The sequence below is a fragment of the Barbus barbus genome (assembly GCF_936440315.1).
Source record: "Barbus barbus genome assembly, chromosome: 43".
Taxonomy (NCBI): domain Eukaryota; kingdom Metazoa; phylum Chordata; class Actinopteri; order Cypriniformes; family Cyprinidae; genus Barbus; species Barbus barbus.
In genome coordinates, this window is record NC_136721.1 from 17,413,777 (window position 1) to 17,431,197 (window position 17,421).

A 17,421-nucleotide genomic window follows, 5' to 3' on the forward strand; every position below is an offset into this window, starting at 1 on the left:
CCCAGTACTTTTACAGACGCTGTACTTTTATTATGACCTATAAATTACAGTCATCTCCATCTTAAATTCTTTAATTCCTGGATAATGCCAGCCATTTAGTTCACGTCTCCTGTCCAGTGTGGAGAAACGTGCCATTTAGATAAAGGTTGAGTAAGATAGTCAACTCTTACTGGCATTTTAAAAGATGTATCATGTTGAATTTGCATTGTATCTGCTCTCACGACAGCTTATGTGAAAGAACATCAAGCGTAGCATAATAAAACTTCTGAAGACACGCTTCATCACAGAATGACACTAACGCCTTTGTGGCGCTCCAATGTCTGTATGACACAGCAAAAAATTTAAAATTGCTATGTATTCTGTATTTAGAACTTCAGTGGTATTTGCCATTTATTATTTATAATGGTTTGGCACCTAAAGCAATGGCCTAAAGAACAGCTGTACTTTAATTACTGTAATATTTTAAGTTTTGAATAATAAATTAAAATAAATTGTGGGTGCCTATGTTATGCGTATAAGCCAGAAATCCAGAAATGGGAGAAGGCTGTATAAAACAGTTTATAGAACTTTTTTTCACATAATATCACTATATATTCCTCGAGATACCATTATAATTATGTAGACACTTAAGGAGAATGCATTAACAGCATGACCATGACTTGCATAACATCTCTCAAAAATCTGGGGTTGGACTTAAAAGAAAGTCACAGAGAGAAACAGAGGAGATATTATGCACATTGAATGACTTGAACAAAAAGAAAGGTAAGAATTTTATAATTAAAGAATTGACATAATAAGCATTTGCCATTACACAGCTTTATTAGACATCCCAGGTATTGGCTGAAGAATTGAAAGCTAAAATGAAAACCTTAAATGTAAAGAACTATTAAAGATACATTTTATCCAGTCATTTTCTTTGTCTCTTGTTTTAGATGCGTTTCCCTGTGTTCTTCTACGTGCTGAGCGTGTGGCTCGGGTTTTTGTGTGTGATGTTCGTGTGTCTGTGGAGTGGGATCTGGAGAGGAGGATTTGCCTGGGATGGATCTTTTTTGCAGTTTAACTGGCACCCGGTCCTCATGGTGACAAGTCTCGTGGTGCTGTATGGAAATGGTGAGAGGAAACACTTCTCTTTCTGTCTCGCATGTAAAAACACTTTTTCTCTCTTCTTGTTTTTAACTAGCGGACCTCTTCTCTTTCCTTCTCATGTTTATGGTCTTGCTCCATTACAAATATTCTTATAGGAAAGAATCAGAAATTATTTCTGTTAATATCACATTTGTTTAAGATGGAAGTGATATGAAATGTAAAGCAAATTGAGATTTTTGTTTAAAAAAATGTAGTTTTGCAAATAAAAATAAAGGATTGCAAAAGAAAAATAATGTATTGAGCAAAAAAAAAAAAATGTTTTGCAAACAAAAATAAAGATTGCAAAATAAAAATAAAGTACTGAGAGAAAAAATTAAGTTTTGCAAACAGAAATAAAGAATTGCAAAAATTAAGATATAATTCATTGCAAAAACCAATGACAGTTGTAAAAGAAGCTTATGAACTTTGATTCTATTTTATCTCTGCAGCACATGTTTTCCATGCTCACACCTACTAATTCATTTGCAACGCTTCATTTATTTTGCGTTTCAGTCAAGCTTGAACTCGTGATTCCCCTTTGCGCTTCACTTTTCTGTGCGTTTTGCTTCATGGCACTGTTTTGACGTGGGGGGTCAAGAAACTGGGGTGTGTTCAGTGGGCCTGGGAATATGGGTATGTAAAGTTGATTGTTTCCTTTTATTTCACTAACTTTAAAATGTGTGTTGTTTTGTTAACTAAATGCGATTACTGTTAACGTCGTTTGCCAAAGTTTAAGAAGTTAGAGATCAGTTTAAGTGGAGGTTTTACTAGGTATAGGCCTACTCATGTGTACATATTGTAGACAACATCAGCCTGTCCTCCACTGGATAATCATTGGCTTGGCTTGTTTCTAGGGTGACCAGACGTCTTGGTGTTCTTTTTTGAATATATTTTAAAATGTAAGTGATTCATGTGATGGTAAAGCTGAATTGGTAAAGTCTTGAAAGCTGAATTGGTAAAGCTGTGATGGTAAAGTCTTTAGTGTCACATGATCCTTCATAAATCATTCTAATATGCTGATTTGGTTGCTCAAGAAATATTTATTATGATATTTTGGTGGAAATAGTTGAATAGTGGAAATATATATTCTGCATCAGTCCTTCTCTCAATGTGTCCGTTTCTCTTTCTCAGCCATAGTCCTATACCGTATTCCTCTCACCTGGAGCCGGTGGTGGAGTAAGCGGGCCCATGCAGGGCTGTTGTTTGTGGCCGTGGTGCTGTCTGTGCTTGGATTGTGTGCGGCCTTTGATTTTCACACTGCCAACAACATCCCTCATCTGTATTCATTACACAGCTGGACTGGGATCTCCACAGTGGCCCTATTCACTTTGCAGGTACAGTATACACGGTCAAGCCTGATTGACATCACAGTATTTTCATTGCTTCATGCTCGATAAAGCTCCATGAGTATGTTCTACTCCATCAAATTTTAAATAAATTATGCTTGACATGGTCTCCTTTGCCTTTCTCCTCTAATTGAATAGTGGTTTGTGGGTCTTTGTGCTTTCTTGTTGCCCTGGACCCCTTTGGCTTTTAGAGCCCGTCTGAAACCTCTTCACATCTGGATGGGCATTGCCATCTTCATCATGAGTCTCATCACCAGCCTGTCTGGGATCAATGAAAAACTACTGCTGACACTGTGAGTGACAATCCTATCATCACAACCCTGTAGCTACAAGAAATGGCTGTGATTTATCTTATTCAGATAATCACATAATAGTATGTTTTCTTTTTTAATTAGTTGTGTAGGGAGCTCTCATTATGGTGAAACCATCCTCTAATGGTCTGTTTTTATAATGGCTGAGATGTTTGTAGCTGTTTCAGTGTTTCCAACCAATTGTGTCTCAGCAGAAATGGGAGAAATGGAAGCAATACCAAACCATATACGGCACTGCCTGCTGAAGCTCTGTTTGCAAACTCATTAGGCGTTGCAGTTGTTATTTTTGGATTGTTAGTGCTGAAACTTCTGTTCAATCAGAAATGGAAGAATCCAGAGTCTGAGAATGAAACTGACAGAGTAAGTATGATGACATCCACTTTAAGATGCCAAAAATGAATTGTAAGAATAAATACTGTTGTTGTTGTTTTATGCAATACTTTTATTCAGAAAGTATGTATTAAATTGATCAAAATTGACAGTAAATACATTTATAATTTAAAAAGATTTTAAAAGGTTTATATTTCAAATAAATGCTGTTCTTCTGAACTTTTTATTAAAATCAGAACCAAATCAGCATATTAGGAGGATCATGTGAAGGATCACTTCAGCTTTGCAATCACATTTTTAAATATATTAAAAAGGAAACATTTAAAATTTTGTAACAATATTTTACAATATTACTGTTTTTAATGTATTTTTTTTGGTCAAATGCAGCCTTGGTGAGCATAAGATACTTTTTAAAACATTTGCATAAATTAAACATTTTTAATTTAGTAAAATTATGCTTTTATAACATTAAAAAGGAAAATTAAGTGCTGAATAAAGAGGGAATGGCTGAATTTATGTTTTCTTTTAATGTGATTTGTATAGCCTTTGCTGACAGATGCCAGATGAAGACTGGAGTAAACAAGAAGAAACGTGTATATCACAATTATACAAATCACTTTTTGACTACACTGTGGCAGCTGACTGCTTCTATGCTTGCTTCATTTACACATCCAAAACAAAATGAGTGCCCAGATTGACATGCCTTATCAATGTGAGAGACAGACCTCTTGTGGTTAGTAAGACAATTGCAATAAAAAAAACAATAAATCGACTATGTATTGCCACGTTCATTTTTCTATCCGTGTATATATCTGTTTTAGATTTTACATTGTGGTGATTTGCATGTGATCGAGTGCTGTAGTTGTGAAAAAAAGTGGAGATGCCGGGGATTGAACCCGGGGCCTCATACATGCAAAGCATGCGCTCTACCACTGAGCTACATCCCCTTGTGTGCAGTGCGTGTTTACATGGCTATAAGAGCTTTGTAGAATTATGTAGGACATAATGTAATATTACTTCAGCAAAACATTTTTTCTTATAGCAATTTTTTTTAAACTACACATCCTTAACTATACTCTAATAATTCGTAAAAAAAATATAAATTGTAGTAATTTAAATAAAACACTAAGGCACCGACATGCCTTATTCATCGCTTACGGTGCTGATTGGTTTAAAATTCCACCAAAACTAATGGCGTCCAATGAAATTCATTTACGCTGAACTCTAAGACTGACAGCTCGTCGTTGCATTCATCGGTGTTATGTGACTGGAAACTCGCAGGTGAATGTGTGTACACACAGATGACGAACCACACAAGCGCTCTGAAATGGGATGTTTCATAGGCTAAAGACTACAACAAACGCCGGCGGATAGCGGAATTGAAATCGGATTTCTATATAATATCGAAAGCATGTCCGCTTTTGTGGTGAGTGAAAGGTTAAACGTGAATTGCTGTGAGTTTTGTGTTAGCTTGCTAAAGTTGTTAGCTTGATTAAGTGTGCAAAAGCTGCTTATAGCTTTAAAGTTTTTGGACCAACGAGATTCAGTGCAGTAGTGAAGATTTGCATAATCAACATAATATTATTAATATGATTTTATAACGACCCATTATTTTATTCATTGAGCTAACGTTAGTTGCAGTCCTTGTGAAATACATGTAAATACAGTTGTTAGTGATGCTTTAGGCCCATTTAAGCAAATGTAATTCATCTTCAACATGTACATAAATAATTTTGCAAACGAGAACTTGAGATAATATGGAGGTAATAATTTCTTATAATGTTAAACGTAAAGCTATGGGCCAAGTTTCATTGGTTTACAGCGGCAATGCTTATGTTTACCACAAGGGGCTCTTAAAGATTGAAGAAATGGATCTTAAAACAAAATGTAAATGTGTGAAGCGATCTGCAATTCAAATTATAATGTCTAAACACGTTTTACATGTTGATTCGAACTAAATAAACTACATAATTAGGGCTATTTATGACGTTTGTGTGTGAAATAGAGGGATTTGGTGGATTGAATTTAACCTTCATCTGTTAACATCAGACCAAAATGCTTTTTAGGATATAAAATGAAGGAGTTTAGACATTACAAGAGTGTTTCTGGGTAACATTAAATCCATAGCGTTTCTAATAGGAGGAGTAACAGATTTCGATAACCTTTAATGCTGCCTTGTCAGACTGGGTGACCCTGATGTGTATATGAAGGTCTTCACATCAGACCAAAATGCATGCTAGGATATAAATTAGAGGGTGTTAGAAATCAGCAGAGCGAATCTGGGCAACGTTAAAGCCATTCTATGTGAAATAAAGGGGGGTAATGGGTTTCGTAAGGTGTGACCCTGCCTTGTCATATTTGGTGACCCCGCTGTACATCTGCATCTGTTCACATCAGAGTAAAATTAATTCTAGGATTTAAAATAGAGTGGGTCACCAGAGAGAATTTGGGTAACATATTTCAAGGAACTTTAATTCTGCCTTGATATATTTGGTGACCCTGCTGTACATCTGCAGCAGAATGGTAAAAAATAAAAATGACAGAGCAAGCAGTAACTATTGGGCAACTTGTCTGAAAGGATATGTCTTGAAGTAACTGAACCTGTTTTACCTCACCACTCACTCGATGCATCTGTTTTTCTGCAGCCTCAACAGATTGTCCCTTCACTCTGACAGTAATGTGCATGAGCGCCAGCGAACATTTAATGAACAGCAACCTCTAGATACAGATTTGTCCAAGTTAAAACAAAATAAAATTCTTTATGTATTCAGAAACAAAAAAAATATTTGTGTATTTCAATTCAAGTCAGCACCAGTCCTAAACCGCTATTGGCAAGGAAGTGATTCACATTGAAATAGGGCTACTTATTCATTATAATCTCATTCACTAGCTGTCTGCTTTATTTTTCTAGGCCCATCCCTCGGTTCGTGTCAGAGGAACAGAACACACATACACACCTGTGCTGTGTCAGGATGAAAAGTGTTTAGGGCAGGAAAAAGGAGTGCATATGCACTGCCCGCTCTGTTCTGTGGCCGAGGCTTACCAAGATCCCATCATCCTGCGAGCTCACTTCCGCATCAAACACGTGGACAAAGGCATTGACTTTGCAGGTGAGGCACAATGAGACTAAAGACTCACATGTGATCACATGTGAGCTTTGGAGATATTTGGTCAATCTCTCTCTTTTTTTATGGACAGGCTTGAAGGTGCTGCGCTGCTGTATCCATTGTGAGATTGTGGGCACTATTAAAGGAGAAAAACGTTTTAAAGGTGCACACTGGCACTGTTACCGCTGTAGAAATGGTTTCAACAGGAGGGACGAGGCCATCAAACACTATAAAACACACTTCCGAAATCCCCACACCACATTCCAGATCCAAGTCACACAGGTAAAGGTGGATAACCCTGGGTTAAATCTGTTTTCCACTTTGGATAAAGCGTTTTTTGATCATGTTTGCACGTGTCCTGTCCTAGAATGTGAACTGCCGACAGTATTATGGCGAGAGCTCAGAGGCTTGTGCTAAAGCCTATGAAGGGCTGGCGGTTAGTCTTGGACCGGGTGGAGATGGCACTAGCATTGGATCCATCTTAACTCAGCCCATCCTGACCACTGGCACTGAAACCCTACTGACTGTGGAGCCAAAGGTAGACAAAATCACAAAGCTTTATTTTGGGCATGAACCATTTTGGTGTTTGCGTTGAAGTATTGTTGTTTCTGTGTTTGAAGGAAGACTGTGAGAGAAATGGAATCCCATTGGGTGCTGAGGAAGAGGTGGGGTCTTCCCAGAATTCATCTGATGGGATGCAGACTCTTGTTCTTATGGACCCTGATGGACAGGGAAACAGTGTGATATTTGACACAGCTACTGGTATCCTCACTGAAGAGGTGAACATTATTAACGCGAATCATTGAACATATCACTATTTCATGGCACTTCACGATTAATGTTTTGTGAAGCTTCAAAATTACAAACAAAATAGAAGGTGCCTTATAATTAATGCAGCTCTACTATTAGTATTCCTTACATTCACTACTGTTAAAAGTAAGCGACAACAAAAAAATTTTTAGCAACCCCCAAATTTTTAACAGTAGTGTACATTATTCATGTACTTTATTCAGTCTTCTGGTTTTGTAGATCTCCTGTAAAAGCTGTCAAAAAGATGTGTTGCTTTAATTTCAGGAGGCAGAAAGTTTGGAACAGACCCTGCTACAGAAACGACTCCTGGAGCTCCACCAGCAGATCGACACACTACGTCAGGAGAAGGAGAGTATGGAGAAGACACTACAAACTGAGATTAAACAGCTCAAAGAACAGGTATACCTGCTTAATCTCTCTCTCTCTCTAAAATCTGCATTAATAACGGCAATAGTCTGCCATCAACGAATCAAGCCTCCGTTACTCACTCTAAATTGACGTTTTGGAATTGGCAACAGAGGCGTGTAGTGATTTGCGCAAGAAGTTAGTCCTACACGCAAGTGTTTTAAGGACTAAAACCTGATGAATGTCTTGAAATACATCCTGAACAATTTCTAGAGGTGTGGTAACTATAGTATTAATGGAATAATTTGACTTTTCTGTGAATTATCAGAAAATAATGCACACCCAATAATGCACGGCCACCTCGGGTGTACATTATTTTCTAATAATTTAACAGTCCATCGTCAGTTGTTCCTTACTTGTTGTATTTCTAAGTCATTTCTAACTTCCATTGGTGTAAAATTCAATGTTTTGTTTCATTTTTTTTATGTTGCTCATTTGCGGTATGTTGTCATTCACCACACAATTTTAAATTGCCCTGTTGTATAAACACAGGGGACACATGTTGACAGTAAATACACTTACAATGGATGGTTAGCCAAGCAAGCAATACCACTCATATTTCATCTATCATACAGTGAAATATTGGAGTGACAGTTCAAAAGTGAAAGTTTCATGTTCATCAAAAAAAAGTTGTATTTTGGTTTCCTCAAAAATATTACCTGTTTTAAACAATAATAAATATTAAGCAGCCAATCGGCATAATAGAATGATTTCTGTGACACTGAAGACTGGAGTAATTATGCTGAAAATTCAACTTTGCCATCACAGGAATATATGTATATGTGTGTGTATTCTTTTAATTAATATTTTCCTGTGAGTTTTAACTGCAGATCATACACGTGTACAATTGCTAGAATTCAGTTTTCCTTTGCATCCCTTCTATTTTGTTTTAAGATTGCAAGCCTGGTTCAGTCTAACGTAAGGATGTCTGAGGAACTGCAAGCTTATCAATGTCCAGATCGCAGCCAGCAGAAGGTGGCCAAGCTTGTAAGTGTTCTGAATGTACAGGTTTGGGTTACTAAAAATGTACATTATTCCAGAGTGAAACTGTCTTATTTTCTTTTTTTTATATTGTTAGCTGGAAAACCTTGAAGCTCAGCACAAAGAGCTCCTGCAGGCCCAGCTGGCCTCACTCAGAAGGGAGATCCTGTCAGGGGCAGATAACATGCCTATCAATGGCCACAAGGGGACGCTGGAGCTCAATGTAGAGTCACAAACTGAAGCCATCAGTGGCACTTTAACAGGTCTGGAGGATATGGATGTGCAACTACAAACTGAGCAACACGAGGCACTAAAATCCACAGAGCTTGAACCAGTACCAACTGATACAATTCCCTGTTTGGAGAGCCCCGGCTTGGATTTAGATTTGCCAAACACTGGCTTGACTACATCTAATGTTTTAGAGGATACACGGGAAGTGTCGTTGTCCCTCGTGTCATCTAAGAAGCGCAGATCAGCGGATGCCTCAGAAGAGATGACTGAAAGCAAAGTACAGAGAGTCAGCTGAAAATGACTTGACATTAAAAACACACTTGGTGGTGGTGGGGGGGGGCATTTTGTCAATGCTTTCTGATGTACTTCAATGCTCTTGTCACTCAAACAATGTGCAGGATCAAAGCATAGGATTTATTTCTGATGTTCTTTTGAGCATAAACAGAACCATGTAACTAACCATAAATTCATGAAGTAAAAATTTTGTGATGAACTATTGTGAGATTATGGAAAAACGTTTTTATGTTGGGTTGTCAAATTTTGAAGGTTTATTGGCATAATGATTGTCCTGTTGGGCTTTAGTGTTTAATATCTATTTATATATATATTAGTGCTGTCAAATGATTAATCACATCCAAAATAAAAGTTTTTGTTTGCATAATATATGTTTGTGTACTGTGCATATTATGCATATATAAATACACACACTTGCACATATATTTAAGAAAAATGTTGTTTATGTATTAAGTATATTTATATATGATATAAATTATATGAATAAAAATATATACATGTAAATATTTTTAAAATAGATACGGTATGTGTGTTTTATATATACAAAATAAAAACAGTGCACATTATGTAAACAAATTTACTTTAGATTTTGGATGCGATTAATCACGATTAATTGTTTGACAGCACATTAAACAACATCATGATGGGCCAGTCATGGTCATGTAGAGTGCTGTGGTCAGCTGTTAATCTGATATTCTGTTTATTTTATGAATTCATCCACTGAGATGAACATAATAGTTTCTGGGATTATGTGATTTATGGGGAATTCACTTCAATTTACTGAATTTTTACATCTCCCCATTCAGTGTGTGACTACTGGGTATGTATGGCACTGGGTTACTGAAAATAATTCTCATATTTGTATTTTCATTTCAATAGCTATAAAATATTCTCAGTGTCATTGTTCAGTTGTGAACTATTTATCAGACCACTGCTGAAGCGCCACAAACACATGCTAGCTCTTCATTTTTTTCCCCGCTGTTGACTTTTTTTTGTAATTTTAGCTTGTATATTATGGTTATGGTCAAAGTGTAAATAGTTGCACTTACTAAGTTGTTAAAGTTTTGAATGTGCAAAAAGAGTCTGTTGGCTAGCGCCTTCTCCAGACCAGATGGTGGCAGTAAGTAATACTATGTGTTTATTAAGATGGGGAGGAAGGCGCGGGCAATTCACTATAGTGCACTACTGTGAGTATTATGTTAAACTTTATCGTTTTATTTCAAGCTTATGTCGTGGTAAAATATAAAGGAAGTGTCATTATCGAATTCAGTATGTAACGTAATTTATGTGGTAAGTTAGCTATGCAGTTGTGCACAATCACTTGTATGCGTCAAGTTTGGTTGTTTCTGTGCAACATTTATAATAATATTTTACCATAAAAGAGGCCATTCGCCAGTGTAGGACACCCCACCACGTATCACTTGATTTTAAATACATTTCATGAGAGGACACTAGTGTTTCCGTGGACCTTACAGGATCGGTAAGCTCTAACAGAAATGCTCGATTGTTTTGTGATTGCTGTCTGTATGATTTCCTGTGTTTTATAGTGTTTAGGTGACGCATATGTCACAGTCAGCGATGCCCTCGGCCCCGGATCCCCCGTCTCTGAGTGTGACCGTCAGCGGGAATGTGCAGAAATACAGCATCAAGAAGAAAAAGGTCCTAAATGCGGAGGAGACTGAGCTGTTCGAGCTCACTCAGGCTGCCACTCAGGCTGCTGGGATAGTCATTGATCAAGAGGTTTTCAAGTGAGTCCCACAAAATCAAATTTAAAACGTATATGGTGTCATGGGTGAATAGGGTTAAAAAAATAACTAAATATCACTATTCTTTCCGTTGATTAATCGCAGTACATTATTTTGTATTACAAGTTTTCTGTTGTCATTATATGATTAAATATCCATACATTTCTATACTTGCAACATGTCCATACATTTTCAAAGCTTCAGGATATTGTTAGGAATAAAACTGATAGGGTTGGTGTGTAAGTGCTACTGAGGTGGAGATTTCTGGCTCAGTGCATGACAAAAAAAAACGTATTCTGAGAAAACATCTTGTAATTGAAATCTACAAATGCAAATAGATAACGTGTAGTACCTGAATGTGTATTTTGGCTGTTTTCTTTCTACTAGCCTGAAAGACTGAAGCAAATCTCAAAATTGACCAGTGCATGAACTGAGAATAAAGTTAAATGCTGAGTGTTAAATAATATGTTAAAACGTATGTTCTTAAAATTCTGTGGACAAAATACCATGAACTTCTGCCCAAATGGAAGCTGTATATACACATGTGTGCTCATCTGTCCTCAATGCAGTTAACTTCCCACTCATTAAACTATGACAAGTCCTTTACAGCAAAAAGACAGTCACTGGGACACTCTAATGTGATGAAACTATGGCGTTATGTACTTTTTAAAACCATTTTTATATGTGTCGCGTTATATTGTCGCTCGGAAAATATGTAAATACGCATGGATGTCTGGCATGCTTGTCTTTATAAACACAAATCAGAGAGGAGAGCAGATTAACTCTTGGACTTAAACTTGAAAAATGGTGTGTTCCGCGGTTGAAATAAAACACTTTCTGAAGTTTATTCATGTTAATTTCCTGATTTAAGTAAATATGAAAAGACAATCGTGTTTAAACTGAGGCAATACAGTGATCTGTTAGGACATCGAAGAGCCACAAAACGGTATTTATTGTTTGAATTTCTTTAAAAATGACTCTTGAGACCTTGTTTCATATCAGAAGTAACCTGCTCTGTCTTTTCTGTCGGTGTTTTGTCCTTTTTCTCTTTGCTCTGCGATATATTTTTCACTGCGTGAGAACGTGTGTAGTGTGAGAGCGGCACTGTTTGTCGGTCATGGCAACAGTAACTAAGGGGGTCAATTAAGATATTTTTGATGAAATTCGAGAGCTTTCTGACCCTCCATAGACCGCAATGCAACTGACGTGTTCAAGGCCCAGAAATGTAGTAAGGACATCGTTAAAATAGTCCATCAGTAGTTCAATAAACATGAGACGTGAGGATGAGTAATTAGTGACCGAATTCATTTTTGGGTGACGTATCCCTTTAAATTAATCAATTGAACTGTCAATTTGTCAGAATAGTCAAAGCCATTCTCCAGTCACCAACTCGCTGAACCAAGAACCGTCATTTTTTAAAATCATGTCTGGCCAAGGGACTTTGAAAGGGACTTTCATAGAAAGTCTGTTAATTTGGTGAGCCACATTTGTAACGCCTCCGGGGAGCTACTTTGGGCTTCCAAGGCCAAGTCCTATCTAAATGAATGGGGGAATCCTGAAATCCCAAAAACTGCCTGCTGAATTCAAAATTAAATTACATATTTCAAATCGGCAACAAAATGTGAAATGAACTACCCCATGAATGTTGTTCCTTATGCTCAAATGTGTTAAAAAGCTTATTTTTCGAGCTAGACCAGCCAATGCGCATTTGCAGTTATAATCTATGGGAACTGGAGCTTCCAGCTGCAGTGACACAGTGACTTTACCAATCAGCGATTGGCTCTTTCATTTAGAAGGCGGGACATATTCTGCCATATTGCACATTGCAGTTTCTCTCATTCATAAGCAATAGGAGTGAACCATCTTTTAATATGTATAGTCTTTGGTCTGGCTCATAATAAGGCAGGTTAACAGCTTTCTGACTTAGTTTGCGGAAATAATAAAATTTTTCCATTAGTACTTCTGAATTTTTGGTGAGGTGTGGACGAAGTAGTGTTATATTTATAAAAAAAAAAAAAAAAAAAAAAAAAAAGTTAACTAAAATAAAATAGTTTCTTAAAAAGTAAAATTTTATTTCAAAGGCAACATTACTCATTTTCCACATCAAAACTACATAGACATTAAAAACACAAGCACATGCACAGCAAATTAATTAAAACTTTGACTAAAATTAAAATGAAAACAAAATATAAAAATACTTAATTCAACATATTAATAAAAACTACAACTGTACTCAACCACCTACAATTATAGTAATAAACCATATGACTTTGTGTGGTTTGTTTTCCTATTAATACTTTTTTTATTGAACACAGCTGACTTTAATCCCATTACTGTTGCCACTTTTCAGAAAAGCAATAAAAACACAGTAAAATCATTGTAGCACAACCTCCCTCACCGAGTTAGCAGTTTTTATCTGTTAATGTTGCATGATTCTAAATGGCCCATCTCGCTCTGCTGCAGGATCATATTGGACCTGTTAAAGATGAACGTTGCTCCTCTGGCAGTCTTTCAGACCCTAAAGGCCATGTGTGCGGGGCAGAAGGTCTCTGAAACATCCACCGGTGACACATCCACAGCATCCCACACCGCCACTGCGCCTTCAGAGTCTAGAGGTGAGTGCTACACATGTAAAAGTCATGAAGACCAAAGTATAATATGCCACAGAATTAACATGATTTGAGTTGGAAAATAGGTGATGTCTAATACAAAGCAACATCTATGCTGTACTGATGGTACTTTTGAACTCCGACTGTCCTTTTTGGTAATCTGTGTGTGACTTCCTATAGAAGAGGAGAGTGTGGTCTCAGGAAAGAGCGCTAAAACTGCAGCCCCTCCCACTGCATCTGTGTCCCGCCCACCTAGGGCAGGGGCTAAGATAGTGGTCTACAGTGCGGGTGACACGAGTGCTCCTGTTTCTCAAGGTTTTTCTTCTCTCGCTCTTTTAGCTTGGTTCTCTCAACCTTTTTTTAATCCCGATGCTTGCGAGTTCAAGGTCTTCTCTTCACTCCCATGAACTATTGCAGCACATTTCTCATGCTGACATTACTAATTCCTGCCTCAGCTTCATAGTGTCGTATATCTGTTCTCATTCTCATGCCTCGCAGATTGTGCCTGCGATTTGCGGGCTCAATGCATCCGAATATGGGGGTGAAATGCCCTAGATCTGCTTCCTTCATGTGTCTCATGGACTCTGTGACTCTCATCCAGCTATAGAGTCCTCTGCTTCTCATGGTAAATGAATGTCTGTTAATGGCGTGTGTCGAGTGTGACACTGTAATGCACTAGTAAACCAGTATCCTGCAAAATTGCCTGCCACCAACATTGAAAAGCATGCATGTGACTGTCAACTTCATAAACGGATGGTGTTTGCCACTTCATCACTGATTTTCTACACGTTATAGTGCTTCATGGGATTGTGGTACTTTCCCTCATTAAAGCTGATCAGTGTTTTGTACCTTTGTCTTTTTGTCTGATTTTCAAATACTTTTTTGCTTCAAATCAAAGTTTATGTGATTCGCCTCATAGCTGGTAAGGTTGGATCATGGCTCTCAACTCTTTAATGAAGACTTTTTCAAATCCCTGCATGAAAAACAAATACTTCAGGAACCAAGTCCGCAGAAGAAATTGTCCTGCAGTGTTGCACTAATTATCTAGAAGTTAAAGCAGAATAGATGATCGGTTCATGCGCGTATGCTGCTATTTGAACTGAAGCATCATCATTGATTTGCCACACCACATTAAAACGTCAGACAGACATTTATTTTTGAATTTCACAATAAAAAAAAAAATACAATTTGTTGCAACTTTTAACTCAAAATGATAGAGCTTGTCACATATATATGTGTTTTATGTGTTATGTTTATGAGCGTTTCTTCTGTGTGTATTTGTGATTTAGTACGCAGTAAAACAAGTTCAGGGCAAGGGGACAAATCGGCAAGAGATGGCTCTAGCCAGCGAGTGCCAAGGCAGGTCAGTGCCACCAGGGGACAGAAGAGCGCCAAGAGCTCAGGCAGCAGCAGCTCGTCTTCTCAGCTCACCTCCAACTGAAGATCTTCATGAATTAAACAACACATACCAAACTTGTTCAAATTAAGCTCCGTTTTTCTGTTGATGAAGGTTCCTGTGGAATTGGAAGATACTTTTTCACTGTAAACAAAAATGGTTTAAAATGATAATTTTAGGGATTTCCTCAGAGATATCTATGGTGATTCACTGAAGACCTCTTTGTATCAAATTTGCATCTCGTCTAGAGAGACTATAGTTGAAGTATGCCATATTTTCCACGGTTTAGTTTACACGTTCACACAAAAACCATCTGAGAAAAACACAAATAATCTTTTTATTTAGCTGTTTTTAAACCATCCACTTTGGGCTGCTGTGAACCACATCTGTTTTAAACGGTTTATGTGTAAGACTCAAAATTGTCTTGTTAAGCTTCGATGTCTAGATGGACATTATTTTTTTTATTTCCTTTCATCCGTTTTTTTCAAATGCATCTCCAATTTTGAGTAAAGAGTATTTCTCTTTGAAAGCAATTATTGTAATTTGCACTCTAATTCTTTACATGATGAAGCACAGTTTGTATAATATGCTTAAATCATGTATAAAGCTAAATATGAGTGTGTATTTGTTTTGATGAAAAGTCTCAGTTAATGTTTCTGGTTGTATTTCTTGATGAGAGCTATTTAATTATGCGGTTACTTTGACTGGAATTATGACTGCTCTCTTCATTCATTTTGACCAGAATGAACTCTTGATCAGCATACTTAATGTTGAATGAGATGGAATTTGTTGCAATGCCTTCCTCTGTAGAAGCTGTACAGTGTAAGACAGGGCCAGGGTCAATGGAAGCACTTGTGTGTTTGTGCACTGCACTTTCTTTACTGTTTGGTCACACTTGGCGACTGTGTTGGCCAAGGTAAGACCTCTTGCTATTGAGATGTGCACAATGGTTGAGACTTCTCATCAGTAATGAACTGCAGTTATATGAAAATGTTGTTTCTGAAAAATAATGAAATCATTTTTCGAAGTGAACGACTTGAGAATGACGTGTTTTAAAGAATGGTTAACACTCCAGAGTTCAAATCATGTCGGTCCAGATTGGGCCTTTAAGCTCAAGGCCTGGATTCACAGACAGGGTTTAGACCAGGGGTCACCAAGTTCAGTCCTGGAGGCCGGTGTCCTGCAGAGTTTAGCTCCAACCCTAATCAAACACACCTGAAGCAGCTAATCAAGGTCTTACTAGGTATACTTCAAACATCCAGGCAGGTGTGTTGAGGCAAGTTGGAGCTAAACTCTGCAGGACACCGGCCCTCCAGGACCAAGTTTGATGAGTCCTGGCTTAGACTAAACCAGGATTAGGCCATAGTTCAATTAGGACATTTAAGTAATTTTTATAAACATTTTTAGAAAAAAACATTACTAGTGTACATCTTGAGACAAAACAAAGGCACTGATATATTTTAAGATCAGTCAGTGCAGGTTTATTTCAGCTGAAACAGCTCAGACTTACATTTTAGTCTAGGACTAGGTTTAAGCCTGGTCTGTGAAACCGGGGGTAAATGTTTTTTCAATCATAATGTGATACCAGTCCTAAAGGATCATATACAGAAAAATTAATTGAAGAAAGATAATGGGAAGGCTTTCAGGTTTTCTTGTAGGTATTTAGATGATTCTTGTTTGTTTGTTTTTTTTAAGAATTTGTTTTACTGGTAAACAAACTATCCAAACTTTTCTTAAACCATATTACATACCCCACTCATAAGGTTTTTGTTGTTTTAAGAAATTAACACTTATACAGCAAGGACTGTTAAAACAATCAGAAGTGACTAAACGTTGTTGCAAAAAAAAATATTTCAAACAAATGCTTTTCTTTTGAAATTCTATTCATTAAAGAAAAATGTCTCAGTTTTCAACACTGATATTAATTAGAAATTTCTTAAAGGAATAGTTTTCCTTCAGTTAGCCCCCATTGACTTGCATAGTGTTTTTTCCCATACCATGGAAGTCAATGGGGACCAGGAACTGAAGGTGAACCACCCCTTTAAAGCTCCAAATCAGCATATTACTCTGAAAAACTTTTTTTTTTTTTTATGTGAAAGATTGGAGTACATTTTACAAGAAAATACTGTTTCAGTCTTGATAGTTCAGAATTTCATGTTTAATTCATTGCTATTGCTAAATTTAACAAATAATTACAAAGGAAAATCCACACCAATTATGTTTATTTATTTTCCCCTTAGCATAGAATGATTTTTGAAGGATTTGTATGAGTAATGGCTGCTGAAAAATTAGCTTTGCCATCTCGGGTATATATTTCATTTTAAAATGTATTAAAATAGAAACCTTTTTATGTACACTGTAATATTTCACAGTATTGCTGTTTTACTTAATTTTTTTTATCAAATTAATCCAAAACACCTTTCTTCAAACACATTCAAAAATCTGAATGTAGAAATGTATGTCCATGGGATTTTTTCTTTATTGGGATATGACAGAATTCAGATTTTCATTATTTTAGAATTTTTGGCTTAAGTAAACAACACAAAGCAGTGTAACAATTAAAGGAAGTATCAATTGGTGAAACAAACTGCTATGTGCATACAGTAGCCTATGGCCCACATTCACTTGCAACAAATGTGGCTTATGCTCTACTTTTCATTGCTATATGGCAGATGCACAGTCTTTTTTCTTTCAAAGTCAGTGGATTAAAGCAAATTCCTTCAGATATTCC

General features: G+C 36.9%; 3 protein-coding genes across 8 annotated transcripts; all 3 read left to right on the forward strand.

Annotated features, from left to right (window-relative positions):
* Positions 1-718: 718 nt before the first annotated feature.
* LOC306862161 (lysosomal membrane ascorbate-dependent ferrireductase CYB561A3-like) lies at positions 719-3,900 on the forward strand. Its single transcript, XM_079404831.1, has 6 exons — positions 719-762; positions 933-1,110; positions 2,257-2,459; positions 2,610-2,764; positions 2,977-3,142; positions 3,656-3,900. Exons 2-6 carry the CDS (start codon positions 933-935, stop codon positions 3,677-3,679), a joined length of 726 nt encoding a protein of 241 aa, XP_079260957.1. The 5' UTR covers positions 719-762; the 3' UTR covers positions 3,680-3,900.
* Positions 3,901-4,344: 444 nt separating this feature from the next.
* LOC306862634 (uncharacterized protein) lies at positions 4,345-9,305 on the forward strand. Its single transcript, XM_079405542.1, has 8 exons — positions 4,345-4,538; positions 6,024-6,222; positions 6,311-6,501; positions 6,587-6,757; positions 6,840-6,998; positions 7,294-7,428; positions 8,329-8,421; positions 8,513-9,305. The coding sequence occupies exons 1-8, from the start codon at positions 4,524-4,526 to the stop codon at positions 8,939-8,941; spliced, it is 1,392 nt and encodes a 463-aa protein (XP_079261668.1). The 5' UTR covers positions 4,345-4,523; the 3' UTR covers positions 8,942-9,305.
* Positions 9,306-10,044: 739 nt separating this feature from the next.
* On the forward strand, positions 10,045-16,602 carry LOC306862343 (mitotic-spindle organizing protein 2-like). Of its 6 annotated transcripts, none has more exons than XM_079405101.1 (5): positions 10,045-10,127; positions 10,488-10,688; positions 13,149-13,300; positions 13,475-13,609; positions 14,584-15,720. In XM_079405101.1, the coding sequence occupies exons 2-5, from the start codon at positions 10,504-10,506 to the stop codon at positions 14,733-14,735; spliced, it is 624 nt and encodes a 207-aa protein (XP_079261227.1). In that variant the 5' UTR covers positions 10,045-10,127; positions 10,488-10,503; the 3' UTR covers positions 14,736-15,720. The 6 variants fall into 6 exon arrangements, with proteins under 6 accessions (XP_079261227.1, XP_079261230.1, XP_079261228.1 ...); XM_079405102.1 differs by having other exon boundaries at positions 10,084-10,420; positions 14,584-15,714; XM_079405106.1 differs by lacking the exon at positions 13,475-13,609 and adding an exon at positions 10,323-10,420 and having other exon boundaries at positions 10,122-10,230.
* Positions 16,603-17,421: the final 819 nt, after the last annotated feature.

Excerpts from the sequence above, each read along its gene's own strand:
- LOC306862161 (XM_079404831.1), top strand. The coding sequence starts at position 933 with ATGCGTTTCCCTGTGTTCTTCTACGTGCTGAGCGTGTGGCTCGGGTTT. Across the intron at positions 2,460-2,609 it reads TGGCCCTATTCACTTTGCAG|TGGTTTGTGGGTCTTTGTGC; the intron begins GTACAGTATACA and ends CTAATTGAATAG. Across the intron at positions 3,143-3,655 it reads CTGAGAATGAAACTGACAGA|CCTTTGCTGACAGATGCCAG; the intron begins GTAAGTATGATG and ends TGATTTGTATAG.
- LOC306862343 (XM_079405101.1), top strand. The coding sequence starts at position 10,504 with ATGTCACAGTCAGCGATGCCCTCGGCCCCGGATCCCCCGTCTCTGAGT. Across the intron at positions 10,689-13,148 it reads ATTGATCAAGAGGTTTTCAA|GATCATATTGGACCTGTTAA; the intron begins GTGAGTCCCACA and ends GCTCTGCTGCAG. Across the intron at positions 13,301-13,474 it reads TGCGCCTTCAGAGTCTAGAG|AAGAGGAGAGTGTGGTCTCA; the intron begins GTGAGTGCTACA and ends GACTTCCTATAG.
- LOC306862634 (XM_079405542.1), top strand. Across the intron at positions 6,502-6,586 it reads TCCAGATCCAAGTCACACAG|AATGTGAACTGCCGACAGTA; the intron begins GTAAAGGTGGAT and ends GTCCTGTCCTAG. Across the intron at positions 8,422-8,512 it reads AGCAGAAGGTGGCCAAGCTT|CTGGAAAACCTTGAAGCTCA; the intron begins GTAAGTGTTCTG and ends TTATATTGTTAG.